At 41.7% G+C, this 21,856-nt stretch overlaps 1 protein-coding gene across 1 annotated transcript; it reads left to right on the forward strand.

Moving 5' to 3' along the window:
* Window positions 1–5,360: 5,360 nt before the first annotated feature.
* ZFP69 (ZFP69 zinc finger protein) lies at window positions 5,361–20,843 on the forward strand. Its single transcript, XM_024554634.3, has 6 exons — window positions 5,361–5,917; window positions 7,282–7,756; window positions 9,169–9,254; window positions 14,182–14,308; window positions 14,616–14,714; window positions 17,570–20,843. Exons 2-6 carry the CDS (start codon window positions 7,630–7,632, stop codon window positions 18,703–18,705), a joined length of 1,575 nt encoding a protein of 524 aa, XP_024410402.2. The 5' UTR covers window positions 5,361–5,917; window positions 7,282–7,629; the 3' UTR covers window positions 18,706–20,843.
* Window positions 20,844–21,856: the final 1,013 nt, after the last annotated feature.

The raw sequence follows: 21,856 nt of genomic DNA on the forward strand, positions 1-21,856 counted from the left end.
GTGCTGCTTAATGTTGCAAACTGTTCCTTACCCCCAAACTGCAAATGCTAGATATTTTACATGCTTATTATGCTTATGTACTATGTTTCCCCCTACTAGTATTTAAGCTCCAGGAAGGTACGTATCTGTTCTTCTTCTTTTTTTTCTTTCTTTCTACAAGTGCCTACAACAGTGCCTGGCACACAGTTGGGACTCAATGTTTGATGAATTGTTTTAATTTGAACTGAACTGAATTATGTATCCATGATGACAATAGAGAAACACGATCCCTATACCTAGATTTTATAGGAGAGATCTTTTTATTTCCTTTTTAAGTGTTATTTATTTATTGCTTTGCAAATGATTGAATTTTTAGGCCTCTAAGAACTATGAATTATAATAAATACTTCTAAGATAGAAGGGTATTTTTAAGTTAATTTGCTAAAAATGCAATTAAATGTGGCTGACTAATGAGAAGAGCTTATCTTTGTTCAGCTCTTTGTACAAAGTGTGAGTTTGTAAGAAACAAGGGAAGGATAAAAGACAACCCAGCAGTGGGGGGGGGGGGGGATGCAGCAGCAGACGGGAGATGTCAGCTGTTGTTGGTAGTGAGAAAACAGAAGAGAGGTAACTGACTTAGCAGAGCCGACAGAAGAGGATACGGACAAGCGGAGGTCCCTGGGACGGCTGAGGCCTTGGAGACCATGGGCATCATGGAAGACGAGGGGCTGAAAAACTGAGTCTGTTGGAATTCTGTGCTTAGCACCCGAGGTCCCCTCACCTACCCCACACAGCAGGTGGCTACACATTCCTCTGTCTCGTGCCTTTCTCCATTCCATTGTCCCCTTCACTCATCTTGAAGAAGACTAGAAGTTTGTTCACTGGAGAAGGACTAGGGTTGCTCTGGAACCAGGGACACAAGACACAGTAGAGACCAGAGGTAAGGAGCAAGGCTAAAATGGAGATTAATGTAAAGCTGCAGACTGAACTGTGGGACCCTCAGCCCCCTTTGCCAGGAAAAGCCAGGCTCCACCCCCTCCACAGTCTCCCTGCCACTCCCATTGGAGGAGTCTTATCTGGAGAAACTGCATGGCCCAAAGAAAAGGCACTGAAATTGGTGGATAGTTGAGTGAGAAATCAAGCCCAACAACCCAAATGCCCCGCACGTGTAAACTGAACTTCCAGTCTCCAAAAAGAGAAGAGAAAACGAAGGGTAGGAAATATGTGCGTACACAACAGACAATTTTTCAGAAGTGAAGGACGTGAATCTTAAAAGGATCTGTGTTCTCAGCACAGTAAATACCAACAGCTAACATTTATCATATACTTACAATGTGCCAGGCACTGTTGTAAGTACTTTGTACGTATTAACTTACTTAATTCTCACAAAAATCCTCTGAAGTGGGTACTATTATTCCCATTTTACAGACGAGGAAACAGTCATGGAGAGTTGAAGCTAGCTGCACCCAGGTGGCAAATGGCAGAGCTGAGGGTTGAACCCAGGCAATTTACTTCCAAAAATGAGCTATACCAAGGAACATCATTATAGAGTATTACCACTCCAGAGGGAAAGAGAAAGTCCTCAAGGCTTCTGGAGCAAGATGATAGGTCATTCATCTATACGGGAATCAGAAAATCCTTAGACTTCTCACAAAAATGATCAAGCAATGTCTTCAAAATTTTGACGGTGTGGGGGAGGGGAGTTTTAGGGGACTGAATAGTAATGGAATAAATACAATAAAAATACAATTTGAACATATTTTTGAGAAAAAAAAATTGATCTTCAGCTTAAAGTTCTCTGCCCAGCAACGAAACAAGTGTGAGGGCAGCATGGAGACATTTTTAGACATGCCGAGTGTCCTCCCTTCTCTCCCTACCCAGCCCGTGGTCACAGCCTTGCAGACACCCTGAGCTCCATGTACGTGTGGTGTTAACACCCTACCCTAATCAGGTCTAGCTGCCATAACAGGGACATCATAGGCTGCAGGGCTTGTAAACAGCAGACACCTACTGCTCACAGCTCTGGAGGCTGGAAGCTGAAGACGAAGCATGGCTGGGTTCCGGTGACGGCCCCCTTGTGGGTCGCAGGCTGCCAACTTCTGGATGGCTTCTCACATGGCCAGGGAGCCTTGTGGGGTCTCTTTTATAAGGGCACTGATCCCATTGGTGGGGTTACACCCTCATGTCCTAAGCACTCCGAAGGGCCCCACCTCCTAAATACCATCACGTCGGCCATTAGGACTGCAGCATGTGACTTTGAGAGGACACAAACTTTCCGACCACCGCACACCCACATTTGTATTTCCAAGTCTAAACTCTCTCTGCACCTCAGGCTCTCAATTCCAAGTGCACATTTGACTCCTGGATGTGTGCATCAGACACACCTCAGATTCAACAAGTCCATTTCTGAAGTGGCTCTGCCTCCAGCACTTCTTGTCTGAGTAAGTGGGAACATCTAACTTCTCAGCCGGAACCATCCTTGACTCCTCTTTCTCTAACTCTACATTCAGTCCATCGAAGTGTCCCTTTTTCCATAGCCTCCACTACCACTACCTAGTCCAACCCGTGATATTCTCTCATGTGCAGTATTGCACACTTGCAAACCCCACAGTTCATTCTCCAGAAAGCACCCAAACGATTTTTTAGTATGTAAGATTATCTCGATTCTCAGTTCAAACAAGGGCTTCCCATTTCTCTCGGAATAGATCCAATGTTCTTACTATGGTTTGCTTCAGGCAATACAACATTCCTTGCTGGTTCCTCCATATGCCCCCCCACACTTCCACCTTATAGGGAACCTAGCTGCCTGGCATGGCGAATGCAGCCCAGCCCCTGATTCGGAAAACCGGTGGGGAGTGAGTAGGCACACAGGAGCTGAGCCCACTTTTTTTTTTTGCTAAAACTCTCTCACCCTGGATTGAGGCAGCAAATGTTTACTGCGCATCTGTGAAGTAGCTTCCAAAGTCTATGCTAAACCTCCCAGGTATGGAGTGTAACCAGTTCGACCACCTTTCCCCTTGCATTTGCAAACATTCTTTTCTTTGAAGTGATTAGCAACATTCTTTCCTTTGTTATCTGTAAAAGGTAATCACCTACGGTGAACCTGTGCATAGTAAATGAGGACCATCCTCAATGTAATGTACCCAGAAAAGCAATAAAAGCCTGTCCAGGCTGGGTTTGGGGCCCTCTCTCTCACTTAGAGAGTGGCCATGCTGTCCCTTTTCTCCACATGACTTCTGCAGTCTGTGTGAATTTGTTTGTTGCAGCCACAATGCACGGACCCTGGGGGCCGGGGGCTGCATCAAGGGAATTATGTGAGTTCTTATATCTGTGATCTGGTTGCTTTCAATAGGTACTGAAAAATATAAAGTTGTTCTCTCTTCAAATACTATCTCTGCCCTAGCTTTTCTGCCCTCCAACTTACGCTAGATCTTTTCACTGTATCATCTATATCTCTCTTCCTCTCTTCTGTATATTCTATCCTTTTGTTTCTTAGTACTTCGCTCTAGATGATGTCTTCTTACCTACTTTCCATTTCATTTAGTCTCTATACAGCTATGTCTAATCTGTTATACCATCCACTGAATTCTTAATTTTGTTACGGTAGAATTTCTATTTAGTTCTTTTTAATATCTGCTTTATCACTTTTTATAGTTTCTAGGTATATGCCCAAACCGTCTGAGTTATATTTTATTTCTTTAAACAAAAAATGTAAATTGTTTTATAGTTTGCATCTGATAATTCCAAAAGAAATTGTTTAAAAAAATTGTTTTGCATGTCTATTTCTATTGTTTGTGTTTCTGCTGAAAAACTCACTCAAAGGCTCTAGTTTTCTTGCATATCTGCTTATCTTTAATTCTGTACTTAACATTTCTCTGAAAACTTATCTGTAGAAACCATTTAAGGCCTATAGTTATAACGCTCCCCTCCAGAGAGGATTCGTATTTGCCTTTGTCGGGCGTCTGGTGGCATCACAGTCAGAGACCACCTAGAGCCGAGACCAAGGCTGAGCCAGGCAATTTCACCCCAGCCTGTAAATTCCTCTCAAGCTATTCCGCTTCCAATTCATCCTCACCCTAAGTGTGCAGCCCTTCGGGGTCCCAGTTAATGTACAGAGGGTCTTCTATTTCACTCCCTACACTTCATTCATTCATTCATTCATTCATTCATTCTTTGAAGTGCAAAAGGAAGATCATAATTTTTCAGCTGCGTAACATCTCAGGGCAAAAGCATCTTCCAATGTTCCAAGCTGGATTACCTTCCTGGATCCTTGCTTTCTAGCGTTTGGTCTGGTAATCCAATATCTTGCCATCTCTTAGACACCTTGTTATGGGCTGAATTGTGTATCCCCAAAATTCATATGTTGAAACCCTAGCCCCCAGTACCTCAGAATGTGACTGTACTTATCACATATTTTGGTGATTAAACTTAATCACTTTAAAGAGATAATGGAGTTAAATTGAGGCACTAGGGTATGTTCTAAACCAGTCTGACTGGTGTCCTTATAAGAGGGAATTTGGACAGAGACTCAGCAGGGGCGTTCAAGAGCACAGCAGAAAGACACCGAGGACTCGTGGTGACGTCAGCCGTTTGCTGCAAAGGAGAAAGGTCTCCGGAGAAATCAGCTCTGCTGACACCTGGGTCCTGGACTTTTGGCTTCCACACCTGAGAAAATACATTTCTGTCATTTAAGCCACCCAGTTGGTGGTACTGTGTGACAGTACCTACTAAACTAATTAGTTTACCTAGTAAACTAATACACACCTTTAAAAACATTAAAATATGTATATTCCAGGCTTTTTGATATTATTGTTTTCTGAGGTGGGTTGATATAAATATCCTAGCCCACAATGACCAGAGAAAGGAGCTCCAGTTGTTCTCTATCCCCCACTCTACACTCTGCTTCCCTTTTCCTCACAGCCCTTATAATCTTCTGGGATATTATCTATTCTTCTATTTATTTATCTATTTAATCTCACCGGAATTCAGATCCAAGAAAGCAGGGACTGCGCTTTGATAAATGATACTGTTGTATCCTCAGATCCTGTAACAATCACTGCCTGGCAGATCGTGGGCACTAAGGAGATGGTGAATGAATGAATGAATGAATGAATGACAGAGAAGGGGCTTCCCCACTGGAAAAGCTGTCAGTCCACGTGGTCGCTCCCAACCAATACCAGGACACTCAGGTCCTCTCGGGTGCCGGCTGCCCCAGAGTCTGGGTGGTCCGCGGGGAGGGGGGTGGGGGCGCCCTCCACCGAATCCGGGTTCCGGGTCTTCATTTGCGCCGCACATTCCTGGAGCCGGCGGGCTCCTGGGCCGACCTCGTGGGCGGAGCCAGCAGCGGGCGGGCGGAGCCCTCCGGAAGACTAGCTGGTGCTGCGCTGGAGGGGAGCGCGCCCGCGTGGGTGAGCCGCACCCGGGCTCCGCTGGGCCGCGGGCTGGGGCCATCGTGGCGCAGGCAACTGCGGGGAAGCGTCTTGAAGCCGGGGCGCTAGGAGACCCCGGGTTGCACCCCAAGAGGCGACGCGCTGGTTGACCTGGCCGTCGCCGCCGCCCAGACACTACAGCCGCAGCCGGCGAGGTGTATCCTGGTCTAGGTCTGCGGGAAGCGGGTTCAGGGAATCCCTCCCATTGCTGCTCCCCGAGCCCGGCTCCTCGTTGTGCGGCTGCGAAAGGCCACGCGGGAGGGTTAGGGTTCACCAGGAGTGGCACTAATCCGCCGTAGGCTGCCTGTGCTCGGGAATTTCGAGAAGAACCACTTCTAGTCTGGAGGCCACGTTGGGCGTGTTTTGAGTGGGGCTTTGGTCTGTAGAAGGCTGGAAAGGAACACAATCTGTTACCAGTCCTCCCCTAAAGAGACACCTGGAGCTGAAAGCCTCAAGAACGAGTGCTCACGCCCCTATCTCTGGTCCTACCAGCGTCCGCCGCCGATCTGGTGAGTAGGAAGCTACACTGCTGGGGTCGTCAGCCTGGAAGTCTGAGGGAGGCAGGTCTGGGAGCAGGGAGAAGGGGTACCTTCGAAAGGAAGCTTCTCTGTCATTAACCGTTTCACAAATTTCTCCACTTTGGTAACAAGACATTTACTTTTTATATATTAAGAAGCAGAATGTTTCCAACACGCTTCAGTTGGTTATGATGTAGCCCCCTTTCTCTGCACCAGTCACCAATGAAAAAAGAGGCTCATAAAACATTCCCTTCCCCACAAACTTCATAAAGTTGGGCCAACCTCCTTTCCACGGAGATGGGACTGATTGGGGGGCCGCATATGTCCCGGACTGGTTGCTGTGCAGAGACCTACCTGCTCAGATGTCATGGGGTCACATGAGACAGATGATGTATTTGAGGTTTTTTCCTTCCCAAATTGCCTATTACAAACAGTTCTATAGTAGTCTTCGTTATGCTCGAAGTACTATATTTCCTCCATTTTTAGGCATACTCCTCTCCCTCCGTTTTAACATTTTTGAAACCAGGATACATCTTAACAGAGAGGTTAAAAGAACTTGCCAGGTGCTAGGCATCCATGTGGGTGGTGACGTGTCTGTCACTGCTTGTCCACGTGAAGAAAATACAGCTACGTGATTATTCCATCAGTTGACATACTTGAAATGAACTTTAAACTGAGATTTCATTGTTTTTTATTCCTAGTTTTTAAACATTTTTATTTATTTATTTTTAGAGAGAGGGGAAGGGAGGGAGAAAGAGAGGGAGAAAAACATCAGTGTGTGGTTGCCCCTTGAGCACCCCCAACTGGGGACCCAGCCTGCAACCCAGGTATGTGCCCTGACCTGGAATCGAACTGGCGACTCTTCAGATGGCAGGCCAGCGCTCAATCCACTGAGTCACACCAGCCAGGGCTCATTGTTTTTTAAAATAACTTAAAAAGACAATGTTATGATACAGCATTAAAGCAAAAGATTTATAATAATGTTTATTAAAGTTTTATGGTGTGCCTGACATTGTCTTCATTAATTAACATTACAACACTATGAAGTACAATTATTATTCCTATTTTATAGATGAAGAAACTAAAGCTCGGATAGTTGAAGTGCCTTAGAGCTTTTAAGTGCAAGGGTCAGGATTCTAACCCAGGCTGTCTGATTTTAAAGCCTGCCCTCTTTCAGATCTGTCTCCAGGCAGAAGATGCTTGCAGCCTGGTCGAGGCAGGGTCGGTGGGTGACTGTGTACTTTTGGCCGTTTGTGTGTGTGTGTGTGGGACTTGGAGACAGAGCAGCAAACAAGAGCATTGGTTGTACTTATTACCACGTTGATGTCAAATCTTTGTTTTTGGATCTTTTGCAGTTTTAAATACATTTTTGCACGTTCTGGAGTTCCAGCTGTATGAGGTTGCTTCTGGATCTCTCCTTTCCTGCCGTGTGCTCTGCCAGAAGAAGACAGAGGCATGCCCTGAAACCTACCCAACCGGCTGCCTCCCAAAGAGGTGGTACTTAATTTAAGAGCAGAGTCGGGTTTTCAGAGTTGTTAAAGTCACCTCAGCCTGCAGGAGCCCGCAGGTTCTGGTGCCGCAGGAACATGCCTGCGGGCGGGAGGCTGTGATCAGAGGAGCACCACGCAACTGCGAAGCCTCCCCGCAGAGGTCTGGCAGTTTCCTCAGCGGAGGCGGACAACCCCAGTCGGGCAGGCGTCACCATGCTGCAGCAGCTCCTGATCACCCTGCCCACCAAGGCCAGTGCCTGGGTGAAGCTGCACCATCCAAAGAAGGCCAAGGAGGGGGCGCCCCTGTGGGAGGACGTGACTAAGATGTTTGAAGGAGAAGGTGAGAACAGACTGATGGAGGTGGGGTGGAAGGAGAAAGTGGAAATCTCATTTTTGTGTGAAAAATAGGCACGCTTCATTGTTCTGGTCCCTTGGGGAGAAAATTGGGGGAAAGCAGGTCTCTGGGGTTCATGCTTGTGGCTTTTGGGAAGGGGATAGCTAGGAGAGTTCTGGAATCCTGGCTGTATGATCGGTGCTTCTGGATCCCTCCTCTCCTGCCTTTTTGCTGCCCTTGAAGATTGGGGAGGTGTGCACCCAAACCTACTCAAATGGCTGCCTCCCAAGGAGGCGGCACTTAATACTCTGCTCCAGGCACAGGCTCCTTGCTGACCTGTGCTCTGTGCTGCCCCATGCTGCTCCCGTCTCCTGTCCTCAGATACTACACTCAACGTAAGATGTTCCCCATCAGCGGCTCTGGAGTGTGTAAATGTGATTCATGGACATGTGACAGCCACATCAAAGCCTTTTGCACCCTTAAACCCTCCAGTGGTTTTCCTCCACAGGTTTCAGTCATTTTAGCCCCAAACCAGTATCAGTGTTTCATTTCATCTTCTGCTAAGAGGAAGGAGTGACATGCTTGATTACTCTCACTTTACCTTACAATACATGGGTTCAGTGGGGAAGTGTCCAAGATTACACGTTATTTAGTGATCTGGTCAGGATAGATAGATGGATAGAGGAATTCTTGTGTTTCATGTTCATACCTTTAACACTTTAGGTTCAGCCAAATGTTTTTTGTATCCTAGCTGTTTCAGGCAGGAACTTTACCAAGCATCCTGAGAGATAGAAAAATGAATACCGATCTCTAATGCTGATTATTAATTGGTGGAGACCGACACATCCCCAGATCAAAATAATAGAAGGTAACCTAGGAAGATGCTATGGTAAAGTTCTTTTGGAAGACAAGACATGGGGAACATTTTTCCAATTGTACTTATCTGAGAAATTTTCACAAAGCAGGTAGCATTGAATTGGGCCTTGAAAGATGTCCAAGTTTTTTGCAGCAGGTTCAGAGAACGAAGACTATTGTAGTCTAACTGGAGTCAATGTTCGTGTCCACCTTAAGGATGGTGATCAGAGGAGACCTGTGCTGGACAAAGGTGGTTCAGGTAGACTGTAGAGTGTCTCGAAGTCCGTGGGAAATGGCTGGACTTTTTCTTGTAGGACACCTTTTGTCAAAGGAGTGTGTAGGAAGATCTGTGCATTGGGACCAACCATGGGAAACACTAATCCCCACAACAGTGCTCTGCAGGCCTCCTCATTGAGGAGGCTCCGGTCTGCGCCTGAGTCCTTCTGCATGTCCCTCTTTGTGACTGTACTGAGAGGGGAGCCATGTGCAGCAGGTCTGCAGGCAGCGTTTCAATTTGAGGAGCTTGGGGAGATGCAAACCTCATGGCTCTTTTCCCTCCCCAGCTCTGCTACCTCAGGATGCTGATGAGACCCAGGGAGAATATTCGAAGGATGAGGGCATGTCTGGGGCCCAGACAGCAGAATCCCAGGTGGGTTGGAGTTTCTTCCAATTTTTTTTGACATGCTTCTTTGTTTGTTTGTTTGTTTTTTAAAGATTTTATTTATAGAGAGAGGGGAAGGGAGGGAGAAAGAGGGAGAGAAACATCAATGTGTTATTGTCTCTTGTGCGCCTCCTACTGCGGACCTGGCCTGCAACCCAGGCATGTGGCCTGACTGGGAATCGAACCTTTGGTTTGCAGGCTGGCGCTCAGTCCACTGAGCCACACCACCTAGAGCTGCTTCTTCGTTTTTAAAGCTACACCTTGCCGCCACATTTTTGGAGTGGGAGGTTGTTGAGGCTAACAGACCCAACCTAGGGAGCTCAAGGTACATTGTGCAGAAAACGGGGCCATAGTGGTAGCAATTTATCTGCTCATAGGATAAGTTATACCTTCCTTCATGGAACTCTTGTTACTAACCAATATCTAGATCTAACATTGTTCTCATTTCTGTAAAGAAAGCAAAATGAACGATATTATTCTAGCCTCTAAAAACCAACAGATACTACTTGGGATCTAAGAGAAGCCTTATTATTATTTTTTTTTAGTATTTCATACTGAAAAACAAACTTTGTAAATGAGAAGGAAGTTCTGACATTCTTAGTGATGTACACATAACTTGTGAACTTCATGAGGTGACCCGTAGAGTATTGGGAGCAGAGGTCAAACTGCAGCCAAAAAAGTGGGAAGAGAAGAAACGGTCAGACGCAGGGCGCACCAGGTAGCCTGGGCAGGCACAGCTGGGTGTCGGAAATGGGTGTCCTCACTGCCTGGTGGAAGGGTAGGTGAGACAGAAGGAAAATTGTGGAATCAACGGAAAAAGAGACTATTAAAGAGGAAACGTTTTTCGAGAATAGAAGAGTTTTAGGTAAGAAGAACTTGAGTTCTGAAATTAGATGGTACCGGATTTGAACTTATCTCTTGAATTTACTAGCTTGGTGATCTGTCCCAACATTTTTCAGCTGTTTACAATCCCAGTTTCCTCAGCTAATTCAGATACTATACTTTCTAGGATTGAAATGAACTCCAGAGTTACTTAGAGAAATATGGAAGAAGTAATAATCTAATTATTTAAAGAGTTATCTCTGCATTCCACTTTTCTAGAATTCCTCACTTCCTGACATTTATCAAACACGGGTGGGATTCTTAGTCCTGGGAAAAGATTACATTTTAAAAAACATAGAGTAAAACACTTAAGAAAGTACATACTTGTATTTTGAAGTATGTATACACCATCTAATCAAATCAATATAGAGAGTATTTCCACTGTCGCAGAAAGTTCCCCCGCACCCCCAGTCACAGCTCTGCTTTGCCCCCAGTAGAGAGTACAGAGGGTCCTCGCTTACTTCTTATACCTCTATGTGAACCTATCTCAAACTAGATTTATATGTAAAATCATGTAAAATTCCCTCAAAATAAAAATTAATTTTAAAGAATGTATATTCTGTAATGTTCTATAAATGTCAGTTGGGTTAAGTTGGTTAATAGTTGTTCAAAGCTATATCCTTGATGAATTTTTGTCTAATTGTATCAGTTACTGAGAGAAGAATGTCAAAATCTCTGATTATTTTGATTTTGTCTGTATCTCCCTTTAGTTCTGTCAATTCTGCTTTATTTTGAGTTCTGTTTTCAGATGCATAAATACGAGATTGTTGTCTTCATGATGAACTTATCATTATGAAATCTCTTTATGCCTAGTAGTATTCCTCTTCCTGAAGTCCACTTTGATTTAATATTGCTGCTCTAGTGTTTTATTTTTTTGCATGGTATAACCTTTCCCATTCTTTTACTTTTCGCCTATCTTTGTCTTTATATTTAAAGTGTGACCTTCTTAAATATAGCTGGGTCTTGCTTGGCTGGTCCCTTTACAGTTAACGTGATCGTGGATGTGGTGGGATTTGAGTGAACAGTCTTGTTCCTTGTTTGCTGTTTGTCCCATCCATTCTTTGTTTCGCTTCTCCTGCCTTCTTTTGAATTAAATAGTTTTTAGTATTCCATTTTATGCCCCTAATGACTTTTAAACTATACTTCTTTGGTTTGTTTTTAGTGGTTGCCCTAGTCATTACAATGTCCACTTTTAACATAGCACAGTTGCTTTGAATTAATATTATACTACTCCACATATAATATGAAAATCTTGTATTTCCACTTACTCTTTCCCACTCTTTGCGTATTATCAGAATACATTTCACTTTATATGTTATACACCCCACAATACATTGTTCTTATTTTTGCCTTTAACAATAAATTGTATCATAAAAAAATTAAGAAAAGGAAAAGAAAATGAGTCATTCATATGTGCCCCTATATTTACCAGTTCTGGCACTCTTAATTCCTTCCTTTAGTTCTGAGTTCCTGACATCATTTCTCTTCAGCCTAAAGAAAGTAGCATATCTTGTAATGTGAGTGTCCTGATGACGAATTCTCACAGCTTTCTTTTGTTGATCTAAAAGTGTCTTTATATTGTCTTTCTATATGAGAATCTTTTGCTGGACACAGAATTCTAGATTGACTGTTCTTTCTTTTAAGCACTTTAAAGATGTTCCATGATCTTTTAGCTTATATTGTTTGAGATGAGAAGTCAGCTGTTATTCTCATCATTTGCATGTATCTGGAGTATCTTTCTGCTTTTTTTTAAATGCCAACTTTCCCTCCCTTCTTCCTTCCTTCCTTCCTTCCTTCCTTCCTTCCTTCCTTCCTTCCCTCCCTCTCTCCCGTCCTCCCTCCCTCCCTCCCTCCTTTGGCTACTTTTACAATCTTTCCTTTTAACTTTGCTCTTCAGCACTTTTACTATGGAGTGCATAGGCATGGCTTTCTTTGAATTTGTTCCATCTGGGGCTTGCTAAGCATCTTGGATCTGTGGGTTAATCTGGAAATTTTTTAGCGTTTATTTCTTCAAATATTATTTTTGCCCATTCTCTTATTTCCTCCTAAGATTCTAGTTACGTATATATTAAACCACTGGATATTATCCAGGTTTTTTTCTCTTGGTGTTTCAGTTTTAATAACATCTATTTACCTGGCTTAAGTTTCACTGATCTCGTTTTTATCAGGGTCCAGTGCACTATTAAGTCCATCCAATGGATTTTTTAGATACTATATTTTTCAGGTGTAGAATTTTCATTTAGTTCTTTTTTTTAGCATTTCTGTCTCTGCCCTCAATTACCACCAAGTTTTCACATCTTCTATATTTTATTGTATATTCTTTAACATATTTTAATAATTGCTGTAATTTTCTTCTCTGCTCATTTCAAGGACTTGGTCACCTATGGGTGTGCTAATAATGATTTTTATTTTCTTAATTATAGGTCAGATTGCCCTCTTTATTTACATGTCTAATAATTTTTTATTGTAGGCTAGATACTGTATATAAAAGAACAGTGGAAGATTAAACGAGCGTATGAGGCCTGTCCAGAAAGTATCCAGCCACGTAATATGAAAAATAGACACATTTACTGAAAAAGATACAAGAAACATTGTACATAGGACAATGATGCCTAAGTCCCCTTCAAAGTAGGCACCTTGGGACCTCACACAGTTCTCCCAGTTGCCATCAGCTGCCCCATTGTATTTTCCTGAATTTCATCAACAGTCTGATATCCCTTCCCTTTCAAAGGTGATTTTAGCTTTGGGAAAAGCCAGACGTTTCAGGGCACCAAATCTGGGCTGTAGGGTAGTTGAGTCACTTGGGTGATTTGATGTTTTTTGCCAAAAAACTCTACATGAGACATGATGCATGAGTGGGAGTGTTGTGGTGAAGCTGTCAGTCACCAGGTGCCCATAGCTGTGGCCTTCTGAATCATCCAAATAGTGTCCGTAGAGGAATGTTCAAGCTTAACCCAAATTTTGACGCAGATTTGTTTCTGTACTCACTTAGTCATTTTGAATACGATGGCCACACAGTCACAGTCTCACTCAATGGCATCTACTGCCCCCACTGACTAGTACAGTGAAGTCATCATTGTTCACACATGCGTATTCCAGTCCACTCTCATTGGCTACTAGGTTACATTGATTTTGCACAAACCCTTCTCATTATACTAACAATGGCTGGACTTTTTCCGGACACACCTTGTATATGTAGTTTGTTTCATTCTGTTTATTTTCCAGAGACTCTAGGCCCTTCCCCATGGTGGTTAATGTGGAGGACTGATTATTCATATTCCTCCTAAAGCTCTGGCTGAGCTCTGGCTTTGATATAGCTCACTTCTGATTACCCCAGCTCCCAGTGCCCCACGACACCACTGCAGAGGGGCTGATCTTTTTTTTATCTCCTCAGTAGTTGAGCTAGGAAGGGGGAACTAGGACTACAGTTCCAGACGCTTTTATTCATCTTTGCATTTAACTCCAGCAGGGCCTCAGAATTTAAGCTCAGCAGGAATGTGCTGGCCTTTGTGGCAATAAGTACTAAAATCATCTGTCTCCCTCTGCTCCCTGGGCCTCTCTGATCTCATCTTCTTCCACTTGCCCCTTTACTAATCTGCCTCCAGTGATGCTGTTCACTCTCCTGTTCCTCGGACAAGCAAATGACAATCTCACCTTAGTTCCTTTGTGCTTGCCTAGAATACTCTTCCCTGAGATTTCCACAAAACTCTTCCTCCCTGACTTCAGATCTCTGGTCAAATGTCACCCTTTCAGAGAGGCCCTCTCCTACCACCCTATATAGAAGATCATCCATTCCCTCACTGTGCTCTCCTTACTCCCCTTATCCTGCTTAATTTCTTCTAAGGCACATATGGCCATCTGCCCTCTGTGTATTTAATTATTTATGGTGATCTCCAGAGACTCTCCAAACAGATCCAGAGGTGGCTCCCAGGAAAAGTAGTTTAGAATCTCTCAGAATGTAGAATACTCTCAGAACTCCGTGGGCCTTAACGGAGGAGTTTGTGGTTGAAAAGCAATGTATTTGATATTCTAGGAACAGTTGACCTTCAAGGACATATCTGTGAACTTCAGCCAGGAGGAGTGGGGCCAACTGACCCCTGCTCACCGGAGCCTCTACCGGGAGGTGATGCTGGAGAACTACGGGAACCTGGTCTCCGTGGGTAAGGATGGGCCAAACACTTATCCAGAAACCTGCCTATTACAGAAGAGTCATTATTTCTAAATTATTAGATGTCATGGATTCCCTGGATCTTGGCCTTGGGTTTTGTGTTAGGGATGTCTCAGTCTTTGGGTGTCAGGCCAGGGCACATCTGATTCTCCTTCCTTTACTTTTAGAGCTAATACAAAGTCATGCTGCAGTGTTCCTTTCCTTTTTCAGAGATCCTGGGGCTGGAAATAAATTCTGGGGATGGTTCTTAGACCTCAACACAAACATTCATACTCTTTTTTTTTTTTTTACTTCATAAGCTGGATATGAACTTTCCAAACCTAGGGTGATTTCCAAGTTGGAAAAAGGAGAAGAGCCATGGATAACAGAGAAAGAAGGCCCAGGACATCGTAGTTCAGGTGAGCCCGAAGTCTTCTTACGCTGAGGCCCCTGGACAGGGCATGTACTAAACCCGATTTCACCCCTCTCTCTGCACCTCCTTTCCTTCACTTGACCTTGCAAAAGTCACTCTAGAAGGAAGAGACGTCTTGTCCTCATTAAGATTAAACTTGATTTTCCCTCTTTCTTCAGTATCCTGAAGTCTGCCAATGGAAAGTTCCTTTCTCTGTTCATTCAAATGTATGTATGTGGTCTCTCCTCACAAAAAACAGGTTTCTGTTTAAGACTCTCACTGCATTCTACAAATCTTTAATTTTCTATTTCCACTTTCACCACCTTTCATTTTACTTTATTTAAACATTTTTTATTTATTGATTTTAGAGAGAGAGAAGGCAGGGGGAAGAGAGAGAGAGAGAAACATTGATTTGTTGTTCCGCCTATTTATGCATTCATTGGTTTTCTTGCATGTGCCCTGACTGGGGATCAAACCCACAATCTTGGCGTATCAGAATGGCACCACTCTAACCAACTGTGCTACCAGCCAGAGCCACCTTTCATTTTATAATCCCAGCTTTGATTCTCATTCTTTTTAACTCACCTATCTTAACTTTTGTAGCAACTACTTTATGACAACTTCTGTAAGAGAAATTAACACAGGATTCATTCTCAAATTCAGTGGTCTTCAACAATCTCCTTAAACTTTGTCACATTATAAAATATTTTTCATGTTCAGAAAGGCATAAAGAGCATTATAACAAGTTTCTGTGTAGCCTCCACCTCAATTAAGAGCTAAAACAGAGTTGAAGCCTTGTTTTTCCCCTTCTACCTTTTCAGGTAACCAAGTCTTCTGAGTTTAAATATTAATATTCCCATGTGTCTTTGTGCTTTTCCTACGTGTATATATCCCTATACAATATACTGCACTGTTTTGCATGTTCTTCTTCCACTTAGTTTTCTCATTCAGCACTGTTTGTAATTGTCCATGTTTACTCATTTCCATTGAATTAGTGAATCACAATTTATTTATCCATTTTCCCATTGACAGACTTTACACTGTTTCTAAATTTGGGGTTACAGAGACGCTACAGTAAATCTTCATGTATATATTCTCTTGTGTACCGATGCAAGTGTTTCTCTGAGATAATGGGTAGAATCAAATTGTTGGGTCGTGGAGTATATGCTTCTTCCTTTTGTGGGTATTACCAAATGGCTCTCAGTTGCACCCATTTGTACTCACATCAGCATCTTTGTCAACATTTGGCATTGACGACTTAAAAATTTTTGTAAATTCAGTGGGTGAATATGGTATATTATTTCTTTCATTTCTCTGATTACTAGTGAGAGGGAACATATTTTTCATGTTTATTGACCACCCAGGATTCCTCTTCTGTTAACTTCTTATATATGTCCTTTCCCAATTGTTTTGTTATTGTTTTTCTTTTTTAATTGATTCATAGAAAAGATATATATTACCCTGTATTTTAAAAAATTTTGCTTTTCATATCTAGGTTCAACTCACTTGGAATTTATTTTATATATAGTGTGAAATGAATATCTAGTTTAATATTTTCCACATGGATAATCAGTCTAGGAATCATTTATAGTTTGTTATAGTTATTAATAGTTATTTATTAATAGTTAATGGCACTCTGCCACCTGTCAAGTTTATAATGCTTGGGTCTATTTCTGGGCTCTCAGGCTGTCTTAATTACCGTATTTCATAGTGAAACTTTATATCTGGTAGAGGTAGTTCTCCCACCTTGTTCTTTAAAATTGTCCTGTCTTTTCTTAGCTTCATGCTTTTCCATACAAATTATATAATGAGTGCATGAAATATATCTATAAATATAGATATAGTTCAATATATGAATATATCTACATATTTAGATACCTATATTCATACATAAATATAGATATATTTTGATATATAAGTATATCTATATATTTAGATATCTATATTTAGATATATATTGATATGTAAATATATATATTTAGATATACACATACATTTTGATATGTAAATATATATATTTAGATATCTGCATTTAGATTTACATATATATTTTGGTATATAAATATATATTTAGATATCTGTATTTAGAGTTACACATATATGTTGACAATATAAATATAACTATATTTAGATATCTGTATTTAGATGTAAATATATAAAACGCATCAAAATTATGTAGCGTGCCTCACACACACTCACAAATACTCTGGCAGTATTTTGATGGAATAGAATTGAATTTCTAGATTAATTTGGGGGGATTAGTATTATGATATTGAGTTCTACTACCCAGGAACATAGTATATTGCTTTGTTTATTAATATTTCCTATTTTTTATTTTTTCTTAGAATTTAGTTTTTTTTAATTTATATTTTAATTTATTGGAGTGACACTGGTTCACAAAACCATACTCTTTCAACCTAATTTTTTTCAGTGAAGTTTTAGGATTTTCCCCATTGTGCATATTCTATCTCTTTTATCAGATTCTTCTAGAAGACCCTATATTTTGTTGCCATTGTAGATGGTATGTTTGTTAAAATTATGTTCTCCGAGAGAGAAACATCAGTTGGCTGCCTCCTGTACACGCCTGCAACCTAGGAATGTGCCCTCACCGGGAGTCAACCCCGCAGACTTTTGGTGTGCGGTACGATGCTCCAACCAACTGAGCCACCCGGCCGGGCTGCTTACTGTCTCTTAATTTCATTTCCCATTACCTCTCCAGGATGCATAACCATATTTAAATATAATTAAAGTCTCATGTACTTCATATGTGTTGCTATCTAATCTCTATCCCATACACACTACAGTAATTGACTCCAAAGCACAAAGAATATGAATTATTTGCATTTTTTCCATTTCTTTCAGACTTGAAGAGTAAAACAGAAACCAGTATGTCAACTGCAAAGACTGATATTTTACAGGAACAGTCATATCAAGGCATCATGACGGAAAGGTTCATGAGGGGTGATGCCATTGATTCCACGTTGAGAAAAGTCTCCAGCTACAAGGATGAGTTAGAAAGGCATCAGGACGCCCAGGGAAGAAATGTAAGACAAGCCATCTTGACCCGCAAGAAGAGAGGCCAGGAAACTAACAAATTTGGGGAAAATATTGTGAGTTCAAATGTTATTATAGAACAGAGTTACCATAAATATGACACACTTCGAAAGAGGAACAAATACAAATTAAATCTGATTAACCATCCAACGAGTTATATAAGAACAAAAACCTATGAATGTAACATATGTGAAAAAATCTTCAAGCAACCCATTCATCTTACGGAACACATGAGAATTCATACCGGTGAGAAGCCTTTCCGATGTAAGGAATGTGGCAGGGCCTTCAGTCAAAGCGCATCTCTTAACACCCACCAGAGAATCCACACCGGTGAGAAACCCTTCGAATGTGAAGAATGTGGCAAAGCTTTCAGACACCGCTCCTCTCTCAACCAGCATCACCGAACTCACACCGGGGAGAAACCCTATGCATGTGATAAATGTCAGAAAGCTTTCAGCCAGAACATTAGTTTGATCCAACATTTGCGAACTCATTCTGGAGAGAAACCCTTTACATGCAATGAGTGTGGGAAGACCTTTCGACAGATTCGACACCTTAGCGAACATGTAAGAATTCATACTGGGGAGAAGCCCTACGCGTGCACTGCCTGTTGTAAAACCTTTAGTCATAGAGCATATCTGACACATCACCAGAGGATCCATACTGGGGAGAGACCCTACACATGTAAAGAATGTGGGAAAGCCTTTAGGCAGAGGATCCACCTCAGCAATCATAAAACTGTTCACACAGGAGTGAAAGCATATGAGTGCAACCGCTGTGGAAAAGCCTATAGGCATGACTCATCCTTTAAGAAACATCAGAGACATCACACTGGAGAGAAACCTTACGAATGTAATGAATGTGGAAAAGCCTTCAGCTATAATTCTTCACTTACTCGGCACCATGAGATACACAGGAGGAATGCCTTCAGAAATAACGTGTAAAAACAGATTATCCCACGTGAGAACAAAAGCCAAGTCTAAATCAGTGATTCTATGCTTTTAAATTTCAGGGCTCTAAATCTGAGTTATTGATACGATACCAACTTCTCGTTTTGCCCATTTTCTATATGAGCACTACACTGATAATTATTATCTACCAACACCTCTATACAAAGCACTTAATCAAGAATAAAGGATGGTTCTTCCAATTACATTGAGCAATATGGAAAATTCACACATTATTATCTTTTTCTGATTTTGTGGTGAATTAATAAATAATTACTCATGGGCCTTCACTGATTTACAGGTCAGCATTTGGGAACTACTGTGTAAACTGTCACCACCTCACATGTTTTAAATTAAAATTTTATTTTTTTAATGGGGAAAACTTTCACGTGGCACAAAGTTCAAAAAGCACAGACCTCCATTCCCACCATCAAATTCTACCTAAAGGTGACCATTTTTTATAACTAAAACTTTTTTTGTGTATCCCTCCAGAGAATTTTCTATTTATATCCTAGAGAATACAGATATACGGTTTTTCTTTTTAAGCATAAATGACAACCTCCTATACAAGTGCATCTGCACATTCCTTTTTTACTTAACCATATGCCAAGGTCATTCCACATCAGTAGGTAAATTGCCAGCTTATTCTTTTTTATAGCTGCATAATATTCCCTGTTTTGAATGTATGTTTATTTAGTTAGTCTACTATGGATGGACTTTTGGATTTCCAATCTTTTGTTTGTATAATGTTGCAACTATTGTCTTACATATTTTCATTTCTCACACATGCAAGTATATATGTAAGGTATATTCTTAAAACTGGAATTTCTGTGCTAGAGGGTGTATGCATCTGTATGATGGATATTGCCAAGTTGACCTTCATAGTGGTTGGACCAATGTATTTTCCACCAGCAAGAGACAAAATTTCATACTTGGTGCTGAAGCATCCCTTAGATCAACACACCTATCGGCCATCAGAGAAGTATCAGCTTGTCTCAGTAACATAGCTTAGAAGTACCAGCTGAGCTGCATCCCCAGAAAGATCAGCACTTGCCATCCCTGGAGCCAGAGAGGAATCTGCATCTTATCTAATAGCAGCGAAGCCCATCAAAGTTTTAGCTGGTGGAAGAGGACATTTTTCCATCGACAACTCTAATGCCTGGGAGACAGAAAAGAGATAGGACACAACCTTCTAATTCATAAACAATGAATGAGAATGAAATTAATCAGTTAACATTGCTCATTATGTTGTGAAAACAGCAAGGTCAGGACTGCAGTGATTTTGTACGTGCTCACTTTTTAATCTGGTAAAATTTTATTAAAGTTTCTATGGTACTCCATTTACTTTTCTCCTTCCCATATGGGCTCTAAGTAAACTAAATATACAGGGGTGGCAAAAGTATGTTTGCAGTTGTACTAGAAACAGTTTATTCTTGTATTTATTGGATTAAAACTATAAACCTCCTTTTGCCCGCCTCTGTATTAGTTGGAACTCTTTAGGGTGCAAATTACTGTAATCAGCTGGCGATATTTAAGTGTCAAAGGGGTGTTATCAGAGAGATACTGAGCTCTCTCTTGTAATTCAGGGGCTGCAACACATCCTAACAGTGGACTGGGACCAGGACCTTTTGGCTCGCAGAACAACACACTGAGCTGCACCAGTCAGGGCTGTGTTCTTTTTCACAGTAAGTCTTCAAAATACGGAGTGTACTTAAAGTGACAGCATTCCTCATTTGGGACTAGCGGCATTTCAAGTGCTTAAGAGCCACATGTAGCTAGTGGCTCCTGTGTTGGATGTTGGAGAATACTGATACAAACAAACACTTCTGTCTTAAAGATAAACATGGTAGGCTGTAATCGGTGTGATGTTAGAGATACAAATTCTATAACTGAGTAAGGAAGGAAAGATGGAAAGAAGAAAACAGACCATTCACATTTAACAGTATTTCCTTTGTGCCCTGGCTGCTGTGGCTCAGTGGATTGAGCGCCGGCCTGAGAACTAAAGGGTTGCTGGTTCTATTACAGGTCAGGGCATGTGCCTGGGTTGCAGGCCAGGTCCTCCTCAGTTGTGGGCCTGTGAGAGGCAACTGATCCATGTTTCTCTTCGTCTCCTTCTCCCTTCCCCTCTCTCTAAAAAAAATAAAAATGAAATCTTAAAAAGAAAACGGTATTTCCTTTGTTACAGATATCCCTGGGGATGGAAACACTAAATCGGTGAGTTTGCCTTAAATGCTCAGACTTCTTAGGGTAGGCTTTTGGAGAAGGGCATCTTTTTTTGAAATTCGGGTCCCACAGTCTTGAGAATGAAAGCTTTTGGGAACATTGTTCGGCTGTCTTGGATCTTTCTTTCCCCCCCAGGTTTCATGATTGCTTCTGAATCTCTTTTGCTTCGCTCTAGCCAGCAGCATTTTCCCCTAACTCCCAACTCCATCTAAAGATAGGTCCATGTGTGAAAGGGTTGAAGAGGGGCTTTCCTGGCACCGGGAGTTACATTCTGGTGAAGCCAAGTTGCACTAGGGAGGAGGCAGAAACCTCCTCCAGCCTCAATCCAGCAATGCCTACTCATATTTCACTTAATCAGAAAGACTTTCCCTAACTCCCACATTTCCAAGGACAAGGCTGTTTTTCTTTAGGACCACAAAGTCTTTATCACACTTGGGATATTTATAATTGATACTATTATATACAATTCATATTTAAGTTTTTTCACCTGACCAAAAATATCTTTTGTAGTTTTTTAAAAACATTTTTGTATTTTTATTTAAGAATTTTTTTTTCTAATCTGAAGTCCAAAAGGTATTTTCCTTGTATTATCTTCTAAGAACTTTATAGTTTAGTGTAAGGGAAGTCAGAAATGAACATGCCTCCAGCAGTAAATGCATCTGGGAAAGATTGGACCCTCTGATTAACCTTCTGTGACTGTTTAACTCTGTAGCCTCAGGCTTGGCTGACTACCCAGAAAGCTGGAATACCACCCGGAGATAAAGACATACCCCCAGGAAGGAGAGTAATGAATGTATACAGTGTGCAGAACTGCCTGATGTTATCTTAGAAATGCATTGTTCTTTCTCCACATGGTTTTACTCTTAACCCCCTATAAAAAAGAGACCCCGTCCTGGGAGGGAGTGAATTTCTTCACAGCTGGCCC

This window comes from Desmodus rotundus, chromosome 3, assembly GCF_022682495.2.
Source record: "Desmodus rotundus isolate HL8 chromosome 3, HLdesRot8A.1, whole genome shotgun sequence".
Lineage (NCBI taxonomy): Eukaryota > Metazoa > Chordata > Mammalia > Chiroptera > Phyllostomidae > Desmodus > Desmodus rotundus.

What these genes read in the sequence shown, in the direction of transcription:
- ZFP69 (XM_024554634.3), top strand. Translation starts at nt 7,630, where the DNA reads ATGCTGCAGCAGCTCCTGATCACCCTGCCCACCAAGGCCAGTGCCTGG. An exon ending in CGGGAACCTGGTCTCCGTGG is followed by an intron (nt 14,309 to 14,615) that starts GTAAGGATGGGC and finishes TTACTTCATAAG; the next exon opens with CTGGATATGAACTTTCCAAA. An exon ending in CCCAGGACATCGTAGTTCAG is followed by an intron (nt 14,715 to 17,569) that starts GTGAGCCCGAAG and finishes CATTTCTTTCAG; the next exon opens with ACTTGAAGAGTAAAACAGAA.